Source organism: Durio zibethinus, chromosome 18, assembly GCF_047325235.1.
Source record: "Durio zibethinus cultivar Kanyao isolate XHJ-2024 chromosome 18, ASM4732523v1, whole genome shotgun sequence".
NCBI classification, from domain to species: domain Eukaryota; kingdom Viridiplantae; phylum Streptophyta; class Magnoliopsida; order Malvales; family Malvaceae; genus Durio; species Durio zibethinus.
The window spans coordinates 10,612,331-10,629,624 of NC_143179.1; the positions used below are offsets into that span (position 1 = coordinate 10,612,331).

Sequence of the window (17,294 nt, forward strand, 5' to 3'; positions counted from 1 at the left end):
TGTCCAAATTTTCAAACTCAAGTTGGCCTCTACATTACATCTTGAGTTTGCCGAGTGTCAATAATATTATTGTAGTATTTTAGATTGATGATATTATTCTAATAATATTTCAGTAATATTTTAGATTTATTTGATATTGATTTAGAGAATATTAGATATAATTAAATATTGATTTAGATATTGATTAGATGATTATAGGAATTGATTTAATCATTATTTTTATTTATTGTATTTTTTATTTTGTAACAGTTTACCTCTATATAAATTTGCTTTAAGCCTCGTTGTAAACTAAAAGTCAATATAATAAAGTTTTTATCATTTTCTCCTTTTTCATTCAATTGAAACTATTGCAAATGATAGGATTTAATAGTTACTCTTCTGTAATTGTCTAATGTTACTCTTAAAAGTGAAGGATATTACATATGTATGATTGAGATAGGATAACGGCGATGTGTTTCTTTGAATTTTTTTCTGATTGGAATAACCAGCTGCGTCAAAGAAACGAATAAGTATTTTTATATGGGAAGTTTTCAATTTGCACCTTTAACAATGCAATGAAGACTTCTACGTCTCGGCCTTGTGAGATATGCCTCGGTCCCGGATCTTCCTATTCCCAGATTCGTTTCTCTTTTCTCTCTCTTGATATGGAGATATCAGCATTCCATTGCATCCTCAAAGCTTCATTTCTCTTTCTCACTCTCTCTCTCTCCTCTCTCCGTATACAGTGAATTACTCCAAGATCTCTGCTATACATAGTACACCAGTATTGTTTTTACTGCTTTGATTCATTTCTCTTCCATTTCTTACATAATTCCGGATGTTGTTTTGAAAGTTAAATTTTATTTATTGAACTTGAATCTACTACTTAATGTTCATATGCATTGTTAGTTTCATTCTTGTCAAGACTTAACCTTCCTAATCAATATTCTATCACGGAATAGAAAAACAAAATACGGAGTTTCAAGATAAACTGCTTTAAAAAGAAAAGGAAAACATCAGATGTATGCATGTCTTAAGTATATGTCTCAACTCTCAATTATGTGTGCTCAAGCTTCTTTCTGTTCTTACTTGCTCAAGTCCATATGTTCCTGAATTACCATAATTTCACTATTGGAACACTTATGGATCTGAAGTATAAATAATTTGAATGATTTTTTAGGATGCTATTTTTTAGAAGAATCCCCAGGGAAAAAGATGTGGTGCACTTATTCTGTGTACGGAGTTGGGAGGAAAAAGAAGCTGAATATCCCAGAAGTGGTGGTATTTGTTCCTTCTATGAGAATTCCAGCACAATGTGATCTTCAAAGACCGCTCAAGGGTCTTATTCCTCGTGATCTTATCGACAGATTATCTTGTCTTAGGAATCGGATTGCATTGGTTGCAGAGAACACTGGTCTAGCCTTATGATCCTCTTGTTTTTCATTTTTTTTCTGTTCCTCTTTACTTCCTATATCTGCAAGAAAATGTTGGAAAATTTAAAGTTAATGGACCTGAAAAAGAACAAATCCTTTAACTCTAGGGTCACGTATTATCATGTAAGCTTATTGGAATTATGAATGTTCACTGTTTTTTAGCCTAGCCAATGTATTATGACGAGTCTTCCTATCTAAAGCGCAATTGTGGATGTTGCAGGTGGATCTGGTATTACTGAACTGCGGCAGGCACTGGAGGAGTACTTGTCGATTCTAATTGGAATTACTAAGAAAGGTTTCAAAATCTGCTGCTCTCTTCCTCTCCCCTTTGTATCCATGTTTATCCCTGTTCCTATGATGAATAAAGGGTCTATATTACAGAACATGGTCTTGTGGACTTGGTGGAATTCAAGTGGAAAATTTTAGAAGATGGACGACAAGTAAGATTATCAGGAATTCATTATGGTTTCTTCTATTAAGTTTGTCCTCGGTATTTATGGTCTTGTGAATTCTAATTGAGTCTGCGATGTGCAGGAGACTTGTATAGCAAATGCCTGGTTTGAATTGTTATCTGTTGTTCACATGATGGCTATGCTCACATTATCTGAGGCTGACACACTTACGATCCCCAAGGATTATTCTGGTTCTGGCTTTAGGGTCGTATCTACAGGTTTATTTTTCTCACTTATATGGCTTTTCTAGGGAGCCAATTTGGCAATTTCAACTATGATTACTTAACTCTTTTCTAATCACGAACAATCTTCTGCAATAATCACCATCAGATTGTAAGAGAGATGCTGTTGATTTATCGCATACCAGCAGAAATCAAGTATATATATAGATTTACAGCCCTTGAAAATATTCTTTACATATTTCAAATTTTCAAGCTTCTTATTAACATCTCATCAATATTCCCAGGAAAAGTTCGTCAAAAGATTTGCAGGATGGTGTCCTAGAGGCTATTTCCATCCAAGCATTAGGCCAGGTATTCCTTACTGGGGTCTGTGGAAAAAGTTGGACCTTTTTCATTACTGACAGACTACACATAGAACACTGATTGACGCCTAAAATAACAAATGGATGAAATTTTTTAAAGCCGTGTATATAATAAGTTCCTAATCTGCATTATTCTTCTATGACAACCGTTTGCAATTTTAGAAGAGTTTATGTTTGATATCCTATCACCGTATAAATTCTATACACTGTCAGTAAATTAGACGATGTTATCTCATTAATAAATAAATATCAACCCTTAAAATAAATATACAAAAATTAATATTTTTAAAAAAACTTACTTATTAATAAGATGACATCATCTGATTCACTTTATTAATGAGATAGCATTATTCAATTCGTTGACAGTGTATAAAATTTATATGCTAACAGTACATCAAATATAAATCCATTTTAGAATATGCTAGAACTTTTCATCTATGTTCATCACTAGTAGTAAGTGTTGCAGATAAATTTTCTGTAGTTGTGAAGTGCACCTGTGTACGTTATAGGACTTTCTAGAAATAAACAATTTTTTTTTAAAATGGGAAACTAAAATCCATGCGGTGGCCAATTTTATGTTATGACTATGTAAAAATAACACTATTTTAGCAAGGTAATTAAGCCATGATACATTGATTTCTTGACATATTCGTGGAAATGGATCTTGATTCAGGGAACTGAAATACAGCTGGGTTTGGCTGTTGAAAGCCAAAGGGCTTCTTTATCAGTGAAGAGGAGGTTGGCCTGTGAACAGCTGATCTATTACAGTCAGGTTTGTAGTTATTTCTATTTCCTAATTTGAGATTGTCACTCAATTGCTGTCTGAATTTAGATTTCAGCCTTTTCATAGACGGAATTCATTGGTTAAGTTGATGCAATTAATAGATTATCTCGAACTGGATTGCCTGTTTTGCCTTGTTATTAACCTTTATAATAACTGCTTTTCTTTCTCATAGTTTAATGTGTTCCTTTTCTGTTTTAATCAGGCTTATCAATGCTTGTCTGGATGTGACTTAAGCCATGGATATGGAAAGAAACATATGTGGTTCATCAAATGGAAATTTCTTGAAGCAAAGGTTTTGAGAACAATCAATTGCAAATCCAATACTAAAACATTCTTATCCCAGCTTTTCACTCAATTTTGTATAGGAATCTAATTTTTAAGCAATCGTATCTTCAGGCAGCCGCTTACTACTACCATTGCCTAGTTCTTGACAATGGCAATGAACCGACCTGTCATATTAGTGCTGTATGCTGTTTTCTAGTTGCACAAGAACTTCTGATAGAGAGTAAGAAAGCCTGCATAAGCTTTTGCCTTGCAGCTCCAGTAACCAGGTTAGTTTCACTCATTGGAAGATCCACAATTGTGTTATGGTATCATCTCGGGTCAGTCTTCTCAAATCTATTCTTTTTTTTTTTTTGGCGGAAAAGGGCTCCTCCACTTTGGGGAGCTATGAAGCATTTAAATCAGAAAATACCTGAAGTAGCATCAAGGAAATCTCAGATGTATGGCTACCTCTTTGAACAAGAGAAGTAAGCACTTTCTGACTCGTGCATTTCTGCAGCTTAGAGTTTAATTTGTTTTGTCAATAAATGATTAGGGATTTATGATAAATTTTAAAATATTGGTGATGAAGCAGGGCCCTCCAATCATTACCAGACCTACCAGATTTCCAACTATCACTGAGACCTGATGACTATGACTTACCTGGAATTGATCCAGCCTGGGATTGTGAAAAGTGGGAAAACCAGAGGCAGCCCCTAAAAGAACATCTCAAAGACTCTGAGAATGAGCTTGAAACAGAGTGAAAGAATTTTACACTCTTCTCATTATATCTCTACTCTAGCCTGGGAAACTAGTTAACATTCTTACACAAAGCTTATCTGATATCGTAAGACAGATAGTCACAAGCAATGATTGTTAAAGTTTTACTTTCATATTGATCATTGGCATTGGTTTTGTGGCGGCCCCATTGATGTTACTTAAGACTTGATGGTGAACCCAATAAACCAGGCGGTAAAGATCAACAGAATTAGCATGTTTTTGTTCTTTAAAATTCGTTCCAAACAAACAATTGAATGCTACTCAGGCACTTTTATGAGGAAATTGGATAATGTTGGCTTACAGTAACAGGAATCATTGAACTGAGTAGTTAAATATGCAGGCTTTTGATCTCTTCCTAAAATTTTACAGCTATAATATTAAAGCCAAGATTGAGAAAAAACTTCCAGGATTACTTAGGATAACAAGCAGCCTAAAGCAGTCTAAGTCAGGGATTACAGCAGTTTAACAAACTCCTGCTGCATTCCATTATCTTCAAGGACCCAATTGCGTTCCACTGTCTTGGTAGTTGGCGCTCATTCATTGGCTTGATACACGGCTTTTTTGCCGGACATAACGGCAAGAGCAAAGTAGGAAAAGAAAGCCAAGTAAGACAACACCATGGATATCATCATTTGATTGCAAAACTTCCCCACACGATTACAAATAGCCATCCAACCCATTTTTCCTTCTCCATATCTACTGATATAACCCACTGCCGTTGCCGCCGCGCATCCAGATATCGCCAACACCATAATCACCTGCAATACACTAAGACTTGTTGAGAATGAGAATGCTAGTAAAGTGTGACTGACCTTTTACTATTTTCCATCAAACCATTCATTCTTTTCCTGGTTCAAACATGATCATCAACTCAAAATTGCTGAATTTTCCTTAATTATTATTTCTCACAAAGGTGAGAATTAGACATTGATTTCTGACAGTCTTCAAGAGGACACATAATTTTCACCATTTCAATAAAAAATTTGCTTACCATGTCATGCAAAAACAGATAAAAGTTCTTAAAATTTGATGCTGAACGGCTCAAACAGTAAACAAAGATCACTGAAATTACAGAGAAGGTGCATATAGTAGCGTCTGACACAAGTAAAAACCTATAAAAAAAACCACAAGGAAACGGGGTTACTCTAATTGCTAAGCCATCCAAATAAGCAAATGAAAGACCAAAAAAAAAAAAAAAATCAAATTAGTGTCTACTGATTTAAACCAGTGTTTACCTCATAGCAGATGAGTAGCTATAGCGAGCTTTAATAGTGAAGCCAAGTAGGATGATGGATTGGGAGCTCGTGGCCATAACACAGATTGCAGCCAAAGTGAAAACAGCAGCAAAAACCCTGAGCATGATTTGAGCCATAAAGAAACTTCTTTTTGAGGTGTTTGACACTGGAAAGCCCAGAGATTTGGCTTGGAGCATAAATGAAGCTTTATCTCTGGCAACCTCAGGTGCCATTTAGAGACCCTTCCTTTGCCAAGAATGTCTAGAAAACAACTGCACCGGACAGGAAGAAGGAAAAACCAAAGGCACAAAAAGAAAAGGAATTACCTGGCAGAACCAGAAGAGATGCACTAATTGATAAACAGAGAAGAAGAGTTAGAGGAGGATTATGATCTCTTGACACTCGCCAAAATTGATAGTATCTAGTTGGTTGGAAGTCTTGATTGGCTTTTATCAAAATGCAAGCCAATTTAATAAATACTTTTTTATTAAATAAATAGGAATCTTTGCCTTTGTGTCAGGAAACTATATTCAAGACTTTAGTAATCTAAAAAAGTAAATTAAAAAAATCTTTGAAGCTCAAGTCCAACAAAAGATTGCCTTACGGGAGTATGATTATGAACTATCATGTATTTAAACAACTTTGAATTTCGAGAAAATAAAAAAGATTAAAAAAAGGGTGTGGAGTTTTTCAAAATTCTGTTGTTCCAATGGGATTTTTTTTCTTGTAGAGGGAAATTTTGTTTTGTGTTATTTCTTGTCCACAAGTTATTGATGAAAGGGGCTTGTACCAACCTGCAGAAATCATTAAAATTGGGGAGATGTTGCAGTGGAAAAAGATTAATTACTTCTGACAACAAGGCATTTGAGTTCCTGGAACTGCTGAGGAAAGCAGGAAACAATCTTAATTACTGGTTTTTGCAAGAAAAATGTATTTTAATAAAAAAAATATATGGGTATTTTTGTTTTTTTTTTTTTATTGAAAGTAGATGCCATGTCTCATTCTTGTGATTATAAGAGCTTACCTAAAATCCAAAAAAAAAAAAAAAAAACCCTAAAATGCATCAAGAGTAAGGTGGAGAAAGTTAGTATATACTCTAGAAATTTTTTGCACCAAGAAAATTAACTTAATACCATTTTATTTCTTTTTTTTTTTTCTTCTTTGGATAAAAGGGCTATTTCACTAATCGAAGAAAACAAGCAATGAACATACTACAAGAAGATAGCACAATTTTTTCTTATGAAATGATTTTGTTTTTTCTTTCTCTTGAACTTACAAGTAAACACGTATAGGATTATACAGTAATTTTAGACCCGGTCAAGAATCAAAATCCTGTATATATTGCATGCTTACTTCTTACTTCTTTTCCTCTTTTTTTTTTTCAATTAAGAACAAACTTTATAAATCATCCCAAAAAGTACAAGAAACTAACACAAGGCACTCAAAAGTTAAAATATTTGCCTCATGGGCTTAACTCTTGAATTTAGTGATAAATAGGGATATCAATAGGTAGGATATTTTTCATCTTCATCTTTAAATTTTTATGTTATACTTATTTTGTATCTATATTTAATAAATATTTTAAATTTATTTTTATTTTCATCTCTATTTTTACAGGTATTTAATGAGTATGAATAATTTTTATATTCATAACTTAAAAAAAAACTAAAAACTAAAATTTTGTTAATTTTTTTTATTTTTATCTTGTATATTTAGATAATTTTTTATAAATATATATTTTTTTCATAAAAATATATTAATTAATTAATTTAAAATAATAATTTATATTATTTAATAAAAATTTATATACTAATATATACAAATATATATGTAAGATATGAATATAAAATAAATATTATATTATTATCTTTATCCCTGTATTGAATAAAAATTTAAAATTTATACAGTTTCATTGTTATACCCATAATGTAATACTCATATCGATCTCTATTTTGATAAAAAAAAATTGAATTTTTCATTGAATATGAGTATAATTAACATTCTTAACGATAAAAGTGAAGCTTTTATTTGAACTGTAGCACCCCTCTATTTGAATATGGCATCAGATCTCTAACTAGAGCATGGGGTGGATGTTTTGTTTGTTGTAGGTTTTCGAGACTGTTCAAAGTAGTCCAAATAAAACAAAATAATGTATGGTACTATCGTCTCCTACCAATTGCCAAGCACTAATTTTTATGAGTTGGCAAGGGAAAAGCAAAGCTATGGAAACATATTTGATTGAGGGCTTCAATGAAGACAGATTTCATTCATATACATATACATAATAGCATCTCATGCACATCCTTGGATGTCTTGGTGTATCCAAATAGATCCAAAACATTCTTCAATTGAAAAAGAAATGAAATCAGAAATAATAAAAAAAAAAAATGGTCCCTTCCTCACATTCAAATGCATGATGACAAACTGCATACTAGACTAGTATAGAACATTGAACAATAACCCCATCTCAACTACCTTTTCTATGGTAAATACCAAATGTTACTACTTTTTTTTTTTGTCTCTTTGCCATAATTAAATGTGCATTGGTCTACAATGTCCTTTTATCTTTCTTTTTGGTCAATAAAATCTACTTGCCTTTCAAATTCTATCTTCACACTTGAACAAACCAAATCTAGGTGTTCAATTCCATCACTTTTTTGGGTTGTAACAAAAAGACCAAAGACAGGAAACAAAAAATTTTAAACGAAGGCAGAACTAGGTAAAGACGTAAGAGCAAGGTTATGCCTGTTACCTATGTATTAAGCCTTAATCAATTGGATTCTGAAATCCTTATGGAAAAACCAATCTGCCACTTTGATGATTTGGGCCCAAAGTTGTCATAGACTTGGACTCAACCCTACTACCTCCTACTGGGTCCAAAATGGGCCCCTTTAGGCCTATGGTTTGAGATTGGGCCAACAAATGGTCCACGCCATCATTTTTTTCCATTCTTATGATAATTAATTGGGCAAACCACTGATAAGCTTAATCAATTCAACATTAACCTTTGTGTTTATACTAATAATCTACCATTAAGATATTTTTTTTTTTATATTAATTTTTGAAGAAAAGTCTGGATGTGCCATTTTTAGAAGATTTCAGGCCGGCTCTTTTTTTTTTTCTTTTAAATCTACCAAAAGATTTGCTAAAGACACTCTTAGTGGTGCATGTTCTTATCGTACATTGAGAAAAGATTATCAATTAATCCCTATGTCTTAATTACTATATCCAAGGATAAACCCAATTTATATTTAAATTTAAATTTATTAATCTCATTTAAGACATTTTGGCCAAAGACATTCGCATTTAAGACAAAATAATATAGTAATAGTCGATTCTAGACGATGCAAAGACATACTTGCGGAAATCTCGACGACCCAAACCCAAACCAACCAGTCATAAGCTTCTCTCTTTTGACCCATATTGCCAATTCACAGCGCAAACAAACAGATGAAAAGAAAAAATAAATAAAAGGGAGGTGGGATAACATTCGTTGCCATGGCAGCAACTAGAGCTTCTTTGTTTCTCGCCGGTTCATCGTTGAGGTCAGCAGCCGGAAAGTCCGGGAGGAACCGGCATGTAAACTTATCTCGACGGATGGCGGCGTCGGCAGAGCGGATATCGGCGGCGGAGACGGTGACGACGAGTTTAATAGAGAAAGGAAAGTTGTTGGAGGAGAAGGAGAAGAAGAAGAAGAAGAAGAAAGGAAGGAAGGAAGAGAATGAGTTGATATCAAATGTTTACTCCAATCTGGAGGAGATAAAGGAGGAGAGTCGAAAGAAGTTGAAAGATTATTTCCAAGAGTGTAAAGATTTAATCATCCGATCAAACGATGGGCCGCCTCGCTGGTTCTCTCCTTTGGAGTGCTGCTCCCACAGCCGTGATTCTCCTCTCCTTTTGTTTTTGCCTGGTTCGTCTCGTGACTCGTCTCTGGGTCTCATAAGGAAAATGATAGCAGCTTTTGACATTAACAGCATTTGATATGGAAATTTATATTTACAGGGATTGATGGCACGGGGCTTGGACTTATAACACATCATCATAAACTTGGAAAGTAAGTGACTATTATTTTTCTTTTATTTATTATTCTTTTGAAGATTAAATTTAAAATGCGATTTTTATATTTTCTTTATTTGAATGAAGGATTTTCGAGATGTGGTGTTTGCACATTCCAGTTAAGGATACCACCTCATTTACAGGTCACTTTACCATTTATTTTTTATTTTCCTTTTTTTTTGGTTGGTAGGGACTAGGGACTGACTAGGGAGGGATGTTACTTTTAAGATATTTATTTACTTTTATTTGTTTATTCCTTCATAAAAAATAAATAGAAGGTAGCATTTGATTATGTTTTCAATTTTCATATGGCCCTTTCATCTTTCCCTTTCAAGATAAGTACAAAAGGATGACAAATCTTTCAAAGTAAAAGCAAAATGCTAAACATGCTACATTACTGCCTAACAGTTTCTGCTTCATACTCGAGGAAAAAAATCTTACTATTATCAACTTGGTTCTGTCAAGTAATACATGATCATTCTACTTAATTAATAACTTTTAAATGATTCAGAATTTGCTTTTTCATACTGTGCCTATATCACGTCTCGAGATCAAGACGTAACACGATCATATTATTTTGAAAAAATTTTAAAGTAATACGAATCATTTTTTCTTAAACGTTCTAAAATTCTTCAATAAAATAATTTACCAAGCAAAATTCATATATTTAATCCAACTGATGATATATCTTTATATATACAAATATAAATCATATAAAATACAAAACTATCTCTTAAGATCTCATTGGTCAACATATTCTCTAACGACTAAGTAATCTTTTTCATTTCATCTTCTAGCTTCACACAAGACTAACCAAACTTATCACTTAGTCATCTGTAAAGAAAAAGTAAAATGAGAATGAGCAAATCACAGCTCAGTAAGTATAGGCTCACGCACCTTATCAGATCAAGCATCATTTTCTTACTCATCATATAGATCATTCAAAACATTCATCAAATCATAATATCAAAATATTTCAAGATCATCGTTTTGTCAAATATTTCATAAATTCATAAATTAATGTCAAAATATGTCACTTCATAAATCAATGTAAAATATGCTATCATTCAAACATCATAATCAAACCAAATTCATGGATCAATCATTAAAAATCATCGTAAATCATCATTATCATAAATCATCATTATCCTTCAAATCATTAGCTACGATCACTGCTATAACCCGTGACATTGGCCGTATCAACAATTTCATTCTCATGATCATTGCTAACTATTATAACCCGTTAGCCAAGGCTTACGCTAACTACTATTACCCGTTAGCCAGGGTCGTAGAACTAGTTTTGGTGTCGATGATCTCACTTCCCAGGGATATAAAAACATAGCCATCACAAAATCATTCTTTAAACAAAAATCATTTTCTCATTTCATTCATAAGCATGATCCATCATTTATATAGAGAAACACAAAATAATCATATGCTTGATTCTATTTTCATACATCGAAAATAATAAAATAAGATATTCATTCATTTAGAAACATACATATATTCATAGATTCGAAAACAAATAAAGTGTGTGAGATTCTACTTACCTTCATTTGATTCCACCACTTAGGTTTTTCCTCAAAATAATTAATGGCCTATCAAAGATCATTTCAACAGATCAGAATTTAATCAACCCTTTTTGAGACCATTTATACAACAATCAACTAAGTTACACAAGGATTAACTTAACTAATTAATACTGACAGCCCGACCTCTTTTCATTAAAACAGTCATATCTCAATATACCCAAATCCGAATTATGATCTCTTTAATGCATTAGAAACTAGACTTGATAAGCTTTCTAACCATATATGGCACACCTCGTAATTCCTTGTAGATTAATTATAACAATTTTTGAAATCCACGTCATATACTGGTGCCAAACAGCCTGTATACCTTCTAATAAAAATTATATATTTATTCATAGAAAACTCCAAATTCAATTCCGTTTATTTCATTGGAAAGTAGACTCAATAAGCTTTTCAAATATATATGGCTTAATCTGTAAATCCTTGTATACAAATTAAGAAGAATTTCGTAATTCAACCCTGATGCTGTTGTCTTACAACCTGCATATCCTTGAGTTAAAATTAGACAACTCTTCATAGAAAACTCAGATTTGACTTTCGTTTGTTTCATTAGAAACTAGATTCAACATGCTTTCCAATGATATATAATAATCACAGCAATAATCTATCCATTAATGCAAAACTCTATTTTAATTTATTATTACAGATCACAACATCTCATCCAAAAATAGAATTTCTCCTTCAATCTTTAAAAACTCAAATCTTTACTTTCAGCCTTCAAACTCTATTCAATAATCATCAATAACTCTTAAGAACATGAAATAAACAAAGCCCAGTAATTTACCCATATAGATCATCAAGATTAATGAAGGATTTCATGATTTTTCTTGATTTTTCTCTCAAAACTTCAACTCCAAATAATAGCAATCAACTTGATATTTCTTCTTAAATAAAAAGAGGGCATGTACTCACCTTTAAGGGATTAACTTAATTGTAGCCTCTGATTGTGAATCTCTAACTTAATTTTTCATATTCTCTAACCCCAAGAAAGATGAAGAAGAATAACTCTATTTCTTTTCTATTTCACGATAGTTAGGTTTCCTTTCATCTAATACTTCAACCCTTTTTCTTTTACTAAATAATGTCTTAATAAACTGATGGGCTTTAGTATTAGTCTAGCCCAATTATTATTTGGGCTGGGGTATTACAGCCTACAAAGCAAAAAGCTAATCAATACTATCATGCCTTAATCTTTGTTTCATTTTTCTTCTCTTCTATTTGCTTAATTTGCTTTTTTCGTTCCTTAGACCTAGTGAAGCTGGTTGAAAGAACAGTAAGGTCAGAGTACACAAGATCACCACTCCGACCAATTTATCTTGTTGGGGAATCTCTCGGAGCATGCATTGCCTTAGATGTTGCCGCTCGTAACCCTGATGTTGATCTTGTGCTAATTTTGGTTAATCCAGGTGCAACTTTATGATGTTATAAGGGCCAGTTCTGGAACCTGAACATAAAAGATTGTAATTATAAAGAAACAGTAAGAAGTGTATACAATGAGTAATGATATTGTATTTTAAGATAAGATGTACTTCAAACCCAGAAAATTGGCGTAGGAGTGATTTGATCGTTGCAATATCAAAAGTGTTTGCTTTCTCATTCATGTTTTTGCAGCTACATCATTCAGTGGGTCACGATTACAATCTCTAATACCTTTATTGGAACTCATGCCTGATCAACTCTTTCTGAGCCTCCCTGAAATGCTGAACTTGGTGTCAGGTGTGGAATCGGTTCTTCAGTTTTCCATTTTGTTGACTTGCTAAGTTACCTGAGGCTGAGGTTTTATGTAACTGTTTTTATTTAGTATAATAGACTAAAAAACATGGTATTATCAATATGTGGTTAAAAATGTGTAAAACAAGGATATCATATGATCACTTTTGGTAGATCTATTCTTATTATTTCTAAACAGAGATAATAAAAATTGTTGGTGAGATGTTAGCAATGGCATATATTTTAGGTGATCTGTTGAGGATGGGATGGGAAAATGTGGCGAAGGGACTTCTGCCACTCCAACCTTTTGGAGAGCTATCACAGGATCTTACTGCAATGTCATCTTACCTCTCTGTAAGATTCAGTCATGAAACATTGATTCTGGAATAGCTATTTCGATTGGCATTTCTTGTGATACTCTGCATCTACATTCTTTTGTTGCCATAACATATATATGTAGATGATAGTATGAATATAGTTGTATCTTTGATTAAGCTGAACAACTTTTTCATTAATAGCATGATGATTGCCTCACGTTAGTTGTTTTTAGTTGTTTATGGTTTTGGTTTTATGCTCATGCTATATAACTGCTCATAACGTGCCGTCAATTTCATCAAAAAAGAATTGACAATTAAGTCTCAGGTTCTGGCTGATATGTTACCAAGAGAAACACTTCTCTGGAAGCTACAAATGCTTAAATCCGCATCTGCATCTGCCAATTCACACCTCCATGCTGTAAAAGTTCAAGCACTGGTACTTTGCAGGTCCTTAATTAATCATCAGCTCAATCTGTTGTTATTATATCTCAATTATCTTTTAGTTTATATTCTTGCAAAGTTTATGGTCCTTAGTGTTATAATGGCTGATACTTTTATGTTTTTCTTTATAGTGGAAAGGATCAGTTGTTTCCCAGTCAAAAGGAAGCCCAACGACTTCGCCACATGTTGCCAAAATGTCATATACGTATGTTTGAAGAAAGTGGGCATTTTCTCTTCTTGGTAGGAATCTCTCTCTCTCTCTCTCTCTCTCTCTCTCTCTCTCTCTTGTTGTTTAAATAATTAGTTTCATGCAAATTAATCTGATGGAAAATGTAAGCAAGAAAGAGGTGAAACAAAACTCATAACTAACCAGTAGGAATGTGCACTGCATATCCTTAATTCGCATACATTTGCATTGTACAGCTGAGCGAGTACACAACTTTTTGCTTGAAACATCATTTCACAACTTTTCCTTCTGATAGGGATTATAGTTCTACTCATTAATTGCAGGAAGACAATGTTGATTTGGTAACAATCATCAAGGCTACTAGTTTCTATCGTCGTGGAAAATACCTTGACTATGTGTCTGATTACATGCCACCAACACCATATGAATTCAAGAAAATACAAGAATCAAACAGGTAACAATTATCCTATGGGAAATCTTTTGTCAAAATTTCATTAATGGTAATTCTAACTGGAAGAACATTTTGTTTGTCTGAAGTATCTATAAGTTGACGGTTGGCAGGGTTTACCTTCTGTCAGCCTTGCTGATCAATATGCCTTTAGTTGACAGGCTATGCTCACATTGGCAGTTCCTCATCCTAGCAGATTCGGTTAGTTTTAGAAACACATTATTTCTAATAATATCGTCTCACAATATTGTTGTTCCTAGATGGGTTCTTGCTGTCACTAGTCCTGTGATGTTCTCAACTTTAGAGGATGGCAAGGTGGTGAGAGGCCTGGCTGGAATCCCCTTACAGGGACCAGTCTTGTATGTTGGCTATCACATGTTACTGGGATTTGAACTGGCTCCAATGGTGATTCAGTTTTTGATGGAGAGAAATATTCTTTTGCGAGGGATAGCTCATCCAATGATGTTTATTAAATTGAGAGAAGGAAAAATGCCTGATCTAGCTGCATTCGACACATTTAGACTAATGGGTGCAGTTCCTGTGTCTGGACCCAACTTCTACAAACTTCTGTCCTCAAAGTCTCATGTCCTACTGTATCCTGGAGGTGTTCGTGAGGCTCTTCACCGAAAGGTAATTATAACATTTAAGAAGGACCTTTTTTATCTGAAAACTAGTTCAATATTCATCAGAGTTCAGACGTCTAATACAAAATTTAAGAATTGTACGTTAATACCAGCTTTAATTTTCTTCACTCAAGTTTCATGCATCTGTTGTGAATTAAAATTAGTGGATGATTACAATGGAGCAGGTAGACTTTCTGCTTCTATCCCTATCTGTGTCTTTCTCAAGATTTAAATCCCACAAACTTTCCCTATCTTCTCAGTCTAATGTTGATCTTATGAAAGAATATCACTTCTTACAAGTATAAATCCAACCTCTTTCTTATATTATTGATTCTACTCTACTGTAGTTATAGTTTATGAGTTAATTCATATATATTCATGAAGAAAAAGTGCTGATGAGCATGTGATATTTTTGTGATCAAATGCTAGATGCACTTCGTAAAATTTGAAGGGCTAAGATACTCAGGGATACTGAACCATATATTTTTTTTTCAGGGTGAAGAATACAAGTTATTCTGGCCAGAACAGTCAGAGTTTGTCAGGATGGCGTCTAAATTTGGTGCAAAAATCGTACCCTTTGGTGTGGTAGGAGAAGACGATGTTGGTGAGGTGAGCCTCACATGTTTAATGCACTATTTGCAGAAGTTTGTAAGGCTAGTGTCTGCTATAGCATATTACTTTGGAGCGTATGAAACATTTGATCTTGAGGAGCACTTTTAGTTGAAAAATGTTTTTGACGAGTTCCTCACTGATGCTACCTGCAGTCACCAGCATATTCTAACCTGGACATGTGTGTTAAATATATGCATGCATATGCCTGTAATCTTTAACCATTGTTGTACAATCAGGAAGATAACATATAAGCAAAAATGAGAAGATGGCAGTCCCTTGAGATAAATAAATAACCAAAATCTCTGAAGGTTTCTAGATGCCTGCATATTATATATGATGAAATTTAAATTTGAGGTGACTTGCATATCTGCTTTGCATCTGAAGCACCGTGTATCATCCTTTGCTTTCCTTTTTGTGGTATCATGTTCTATGTTACTAGGTTTCAGTCCCTCTCTCTCTCTCTTATAGATAACTGTACATTTACTATTGCAGCTAGTTTTTGATTATGCTGACCAAATGCGAATTCCTCCCTTGAGGTCGTTCATAAAAGAACTCACAGAAGAGGTCGTGCAATTGAGGTACTATGATTTTCTTGTTCTGCTGAATTCCTTTTAAATCCTCTCGATTCATCTTAAGTATACCATGTATTTTAACTGTTCTGTAAGTGCTATATATTCCTTCCCCTCCATTATTTTGGTTTCCTTACAATTCTGGGATGATAGGACTGACGCAAATGGCGAGGTTTCAAACCAAGATATCCACCTTCCCGGAGTTCTTCCTAAATTGCCAGGCCGGTTTTATTATTATTTTGGGAAACCTATCGAAACAAAAGGTGCCGTCTTTGTACAATCTGTATTCTTGAATATCTATCGATTTACTTACATGAGCAACAATGATCTAGTTAGTCTTGACAACAATGCTTGCCTGAACAATCTGAGTTCAATTCAATATAGATATTGTTTGCTGGATTTGGTAAAACACTAGTGGGAATTCTGATTTTCCTTTAATATTTAATGCAATTTGATGGACGTAATTCTCTGTATTTTGAAGGGAGGAAACAAGAGCTAAGAGACAGAGAGAAATGCCATGAATTGTATTTACACGTAAAGTCGGAGGTTGAGAGATGCATGGCCTACTTGAAGGAAAAAAGAGAAAAAGATCCATATAGGAATTTATTACCTCGGTTGTTATACCAGGCGACGAATGGCTTCACAGCTGAAGTTCCAACGTTTGAACTTTGATTTACATCTCTGCACAATGAAAGTTCGATTTTAATTTGTCTTTTAAGAGAAGCTCAATCAAGAACGTTCCCCAGTGAAGGTTGCAAATGGAGTCTTTACTGAGGGTTGGCCGTCTACCAAATGGAGACTTCAATAAGAAATTCTGAATCTTGATTACTGATTAGACAGTTCCAAAAAGAAGAAAAGAACAAAATAAGGATGCAAGTTTGGGTGGGGGGGGGGGGGGATCAAAACTATTGGAACAGTGCAGTGGGGATGGTTTTAATAAGGACAATCCAACAAAATTGATCGATATATCTCGATATCTGGCAGCAGGAATGCTCTTATTATCATTGGATTATGAAGCGCCATTGTTTTCATTTATGTTTTTGCATTTGCCAGTGGGTCATTTTTCTCATTTGGCTGGAACGTTACGATGTTAATAAATTCATATTTCAGTCGTTTGTGATAAACTTACTTGAATGTGAACATACTCTCGTTTCTATTTCTATTTATTTATTTGTCGGAAAATTTGAGCGAATTAAAGTTGTACGTATGGCTCACTCATGCATTGCATTGTCGATAGCCAATTCACATTAGGAATAGCTACTATCAAAACG

The 17,294-nt window shown here is 33.7% G+C and overlaps 2 protein-coding genes, 1 long non-coding RNA gene and 1 pseudogene across 8 annotated transcripts; 2 read left to right on the plus strand and 2 right to left on the minus strand.

Annotated features, from left to right (window-relative positions):
* Positions 1 to 567: 567 nt before the first annotated feature.
* Positions 568 to 4,356, plus strand: LOC111300921 (uncharacterized; annotated as a pseudogene). Its single transcript, XR_016329828.1, has 11 exons — positions 568 to 1,393; positions 1,633 to 1,707; positions 1,794 to 1,852; positions 1,947 to 2,082; positions 2,195 to 2,241; positions 2,331 to 2,397; positions 3,082 to 3,180; positions 3,395 to 3,484; positions 3,589 to 3,743; positions 3,840 to 3,941; positions 4,049 to 4,356. The product of XR_016329828.1 is annotated as an uncharacterized LOC111300921 (transcript).
* A 127-nt stretch (positions 4,357 to 4,483) lies between these two features.
* LOC111300473 (CASP-like protein 1F2) lies at positions 4,484 to 6,394 on the minus strand. 2 transcript variants are annotated; one of them, XM_089747461.1, is made up of 4 exons: positions 6,263 to 6,394; positions 5,469 to 5,740; positions 5,225 to 5,345; positions 4,516 to 4,991 (listed from the first exon to the last, which is right to left on the minus strand). In XM_089747461.1, exons 2-4 carry the CDS (start codon positions 5,699 to 5,701, stop codon positions 4,767 to 4,769), a joined length of 579 nt encoding a protein of 192 aa, XP_089603587.1. In that variant the 5' UTR covers positions 5,702 to 5,740; positions 6,263 to 6,394; the 3' UTR covers positions 4,516 to 4,766. The 2 variants fall into 2 exon arrangements, with proteins under 2 accessions (XP_022751841.1, XP_089603587.1); XM_022896106.2 differs by lacking the exon at positions 6,263 to 6,394 and having other exon boundaries at positions 4,484 to 4,991; positions 5,469 to 6,215.
* Positions 6,395 to 8,807: 2,413 nt separating this feature from the next.
* LOC111299495 (phytyl ester synthase 2, chloroplastic-like) lies at positions 8,808 to 17,189 on the plus strand. 4 transcript variants are annotated; one of them, XM_022894708.2, is made up of 14 exons: positions 8,808 to 9,378; positions 9,471 to 9,522; positions 9,612 to 9,667; positions 12,364 to 12,522; positions 12,728 to 12,832; positions 13,074 to 13,180; positions 13,469 to 13,590; positions 13,716 to 13,824; positions 14,095 to 14,225; positions 14,480 to 14,849; positions 15,338 to 15,451; positions 15,947 to 16,032; positions 16,177 to 16,286; positions 16,505 to 17,189. In XM_022894708.2, exons 1-14 carry the CDS (start codon positions 8,967 to 8,969, stop codon positions 16,693 to 16,695), a joined length of 2,124 nt encoding a protein of 707 aa, XP_022750443.2. In that variant the 5' UTR covers positions 8,808 to 8,966; the 3' UTR covers positions 16,696 to 17,189. The 4 variants fall into 4 exon arrangements, with proteins under 4 accessions (XP_022750443.2, XP_089603589.1, XP_022750440.2 ...); XM_089747463.1 differs by having other exon boundaries at positions 8,812 to 9,378; positions 14,381 to 14,849; positions 16,505 to 16,841; XM_022894705.2 differs by having other exon boundaries at positions 8,820 to 9,378; positions 14,309 to 14,849; positions 16,505 to 16,841.
* LOC149513707 (uncharacterized) lies at positions 10,265 to 12,153 on the minus strand. The gene is made up of 3 exons (XR_016329829.1): positions 12,029 to 12,153; positions 11,075 to 11,122; positions 10,265 to 10,358 (listed from the first exon to the last, which is right to left on the minus strand). It is a non-coding gene; the product is annotated as an uncharacterized LOC149513707 (long non-coding RNA).
* Positions 17,190 to 17,294: the final 105 nt, after the last annotated feature.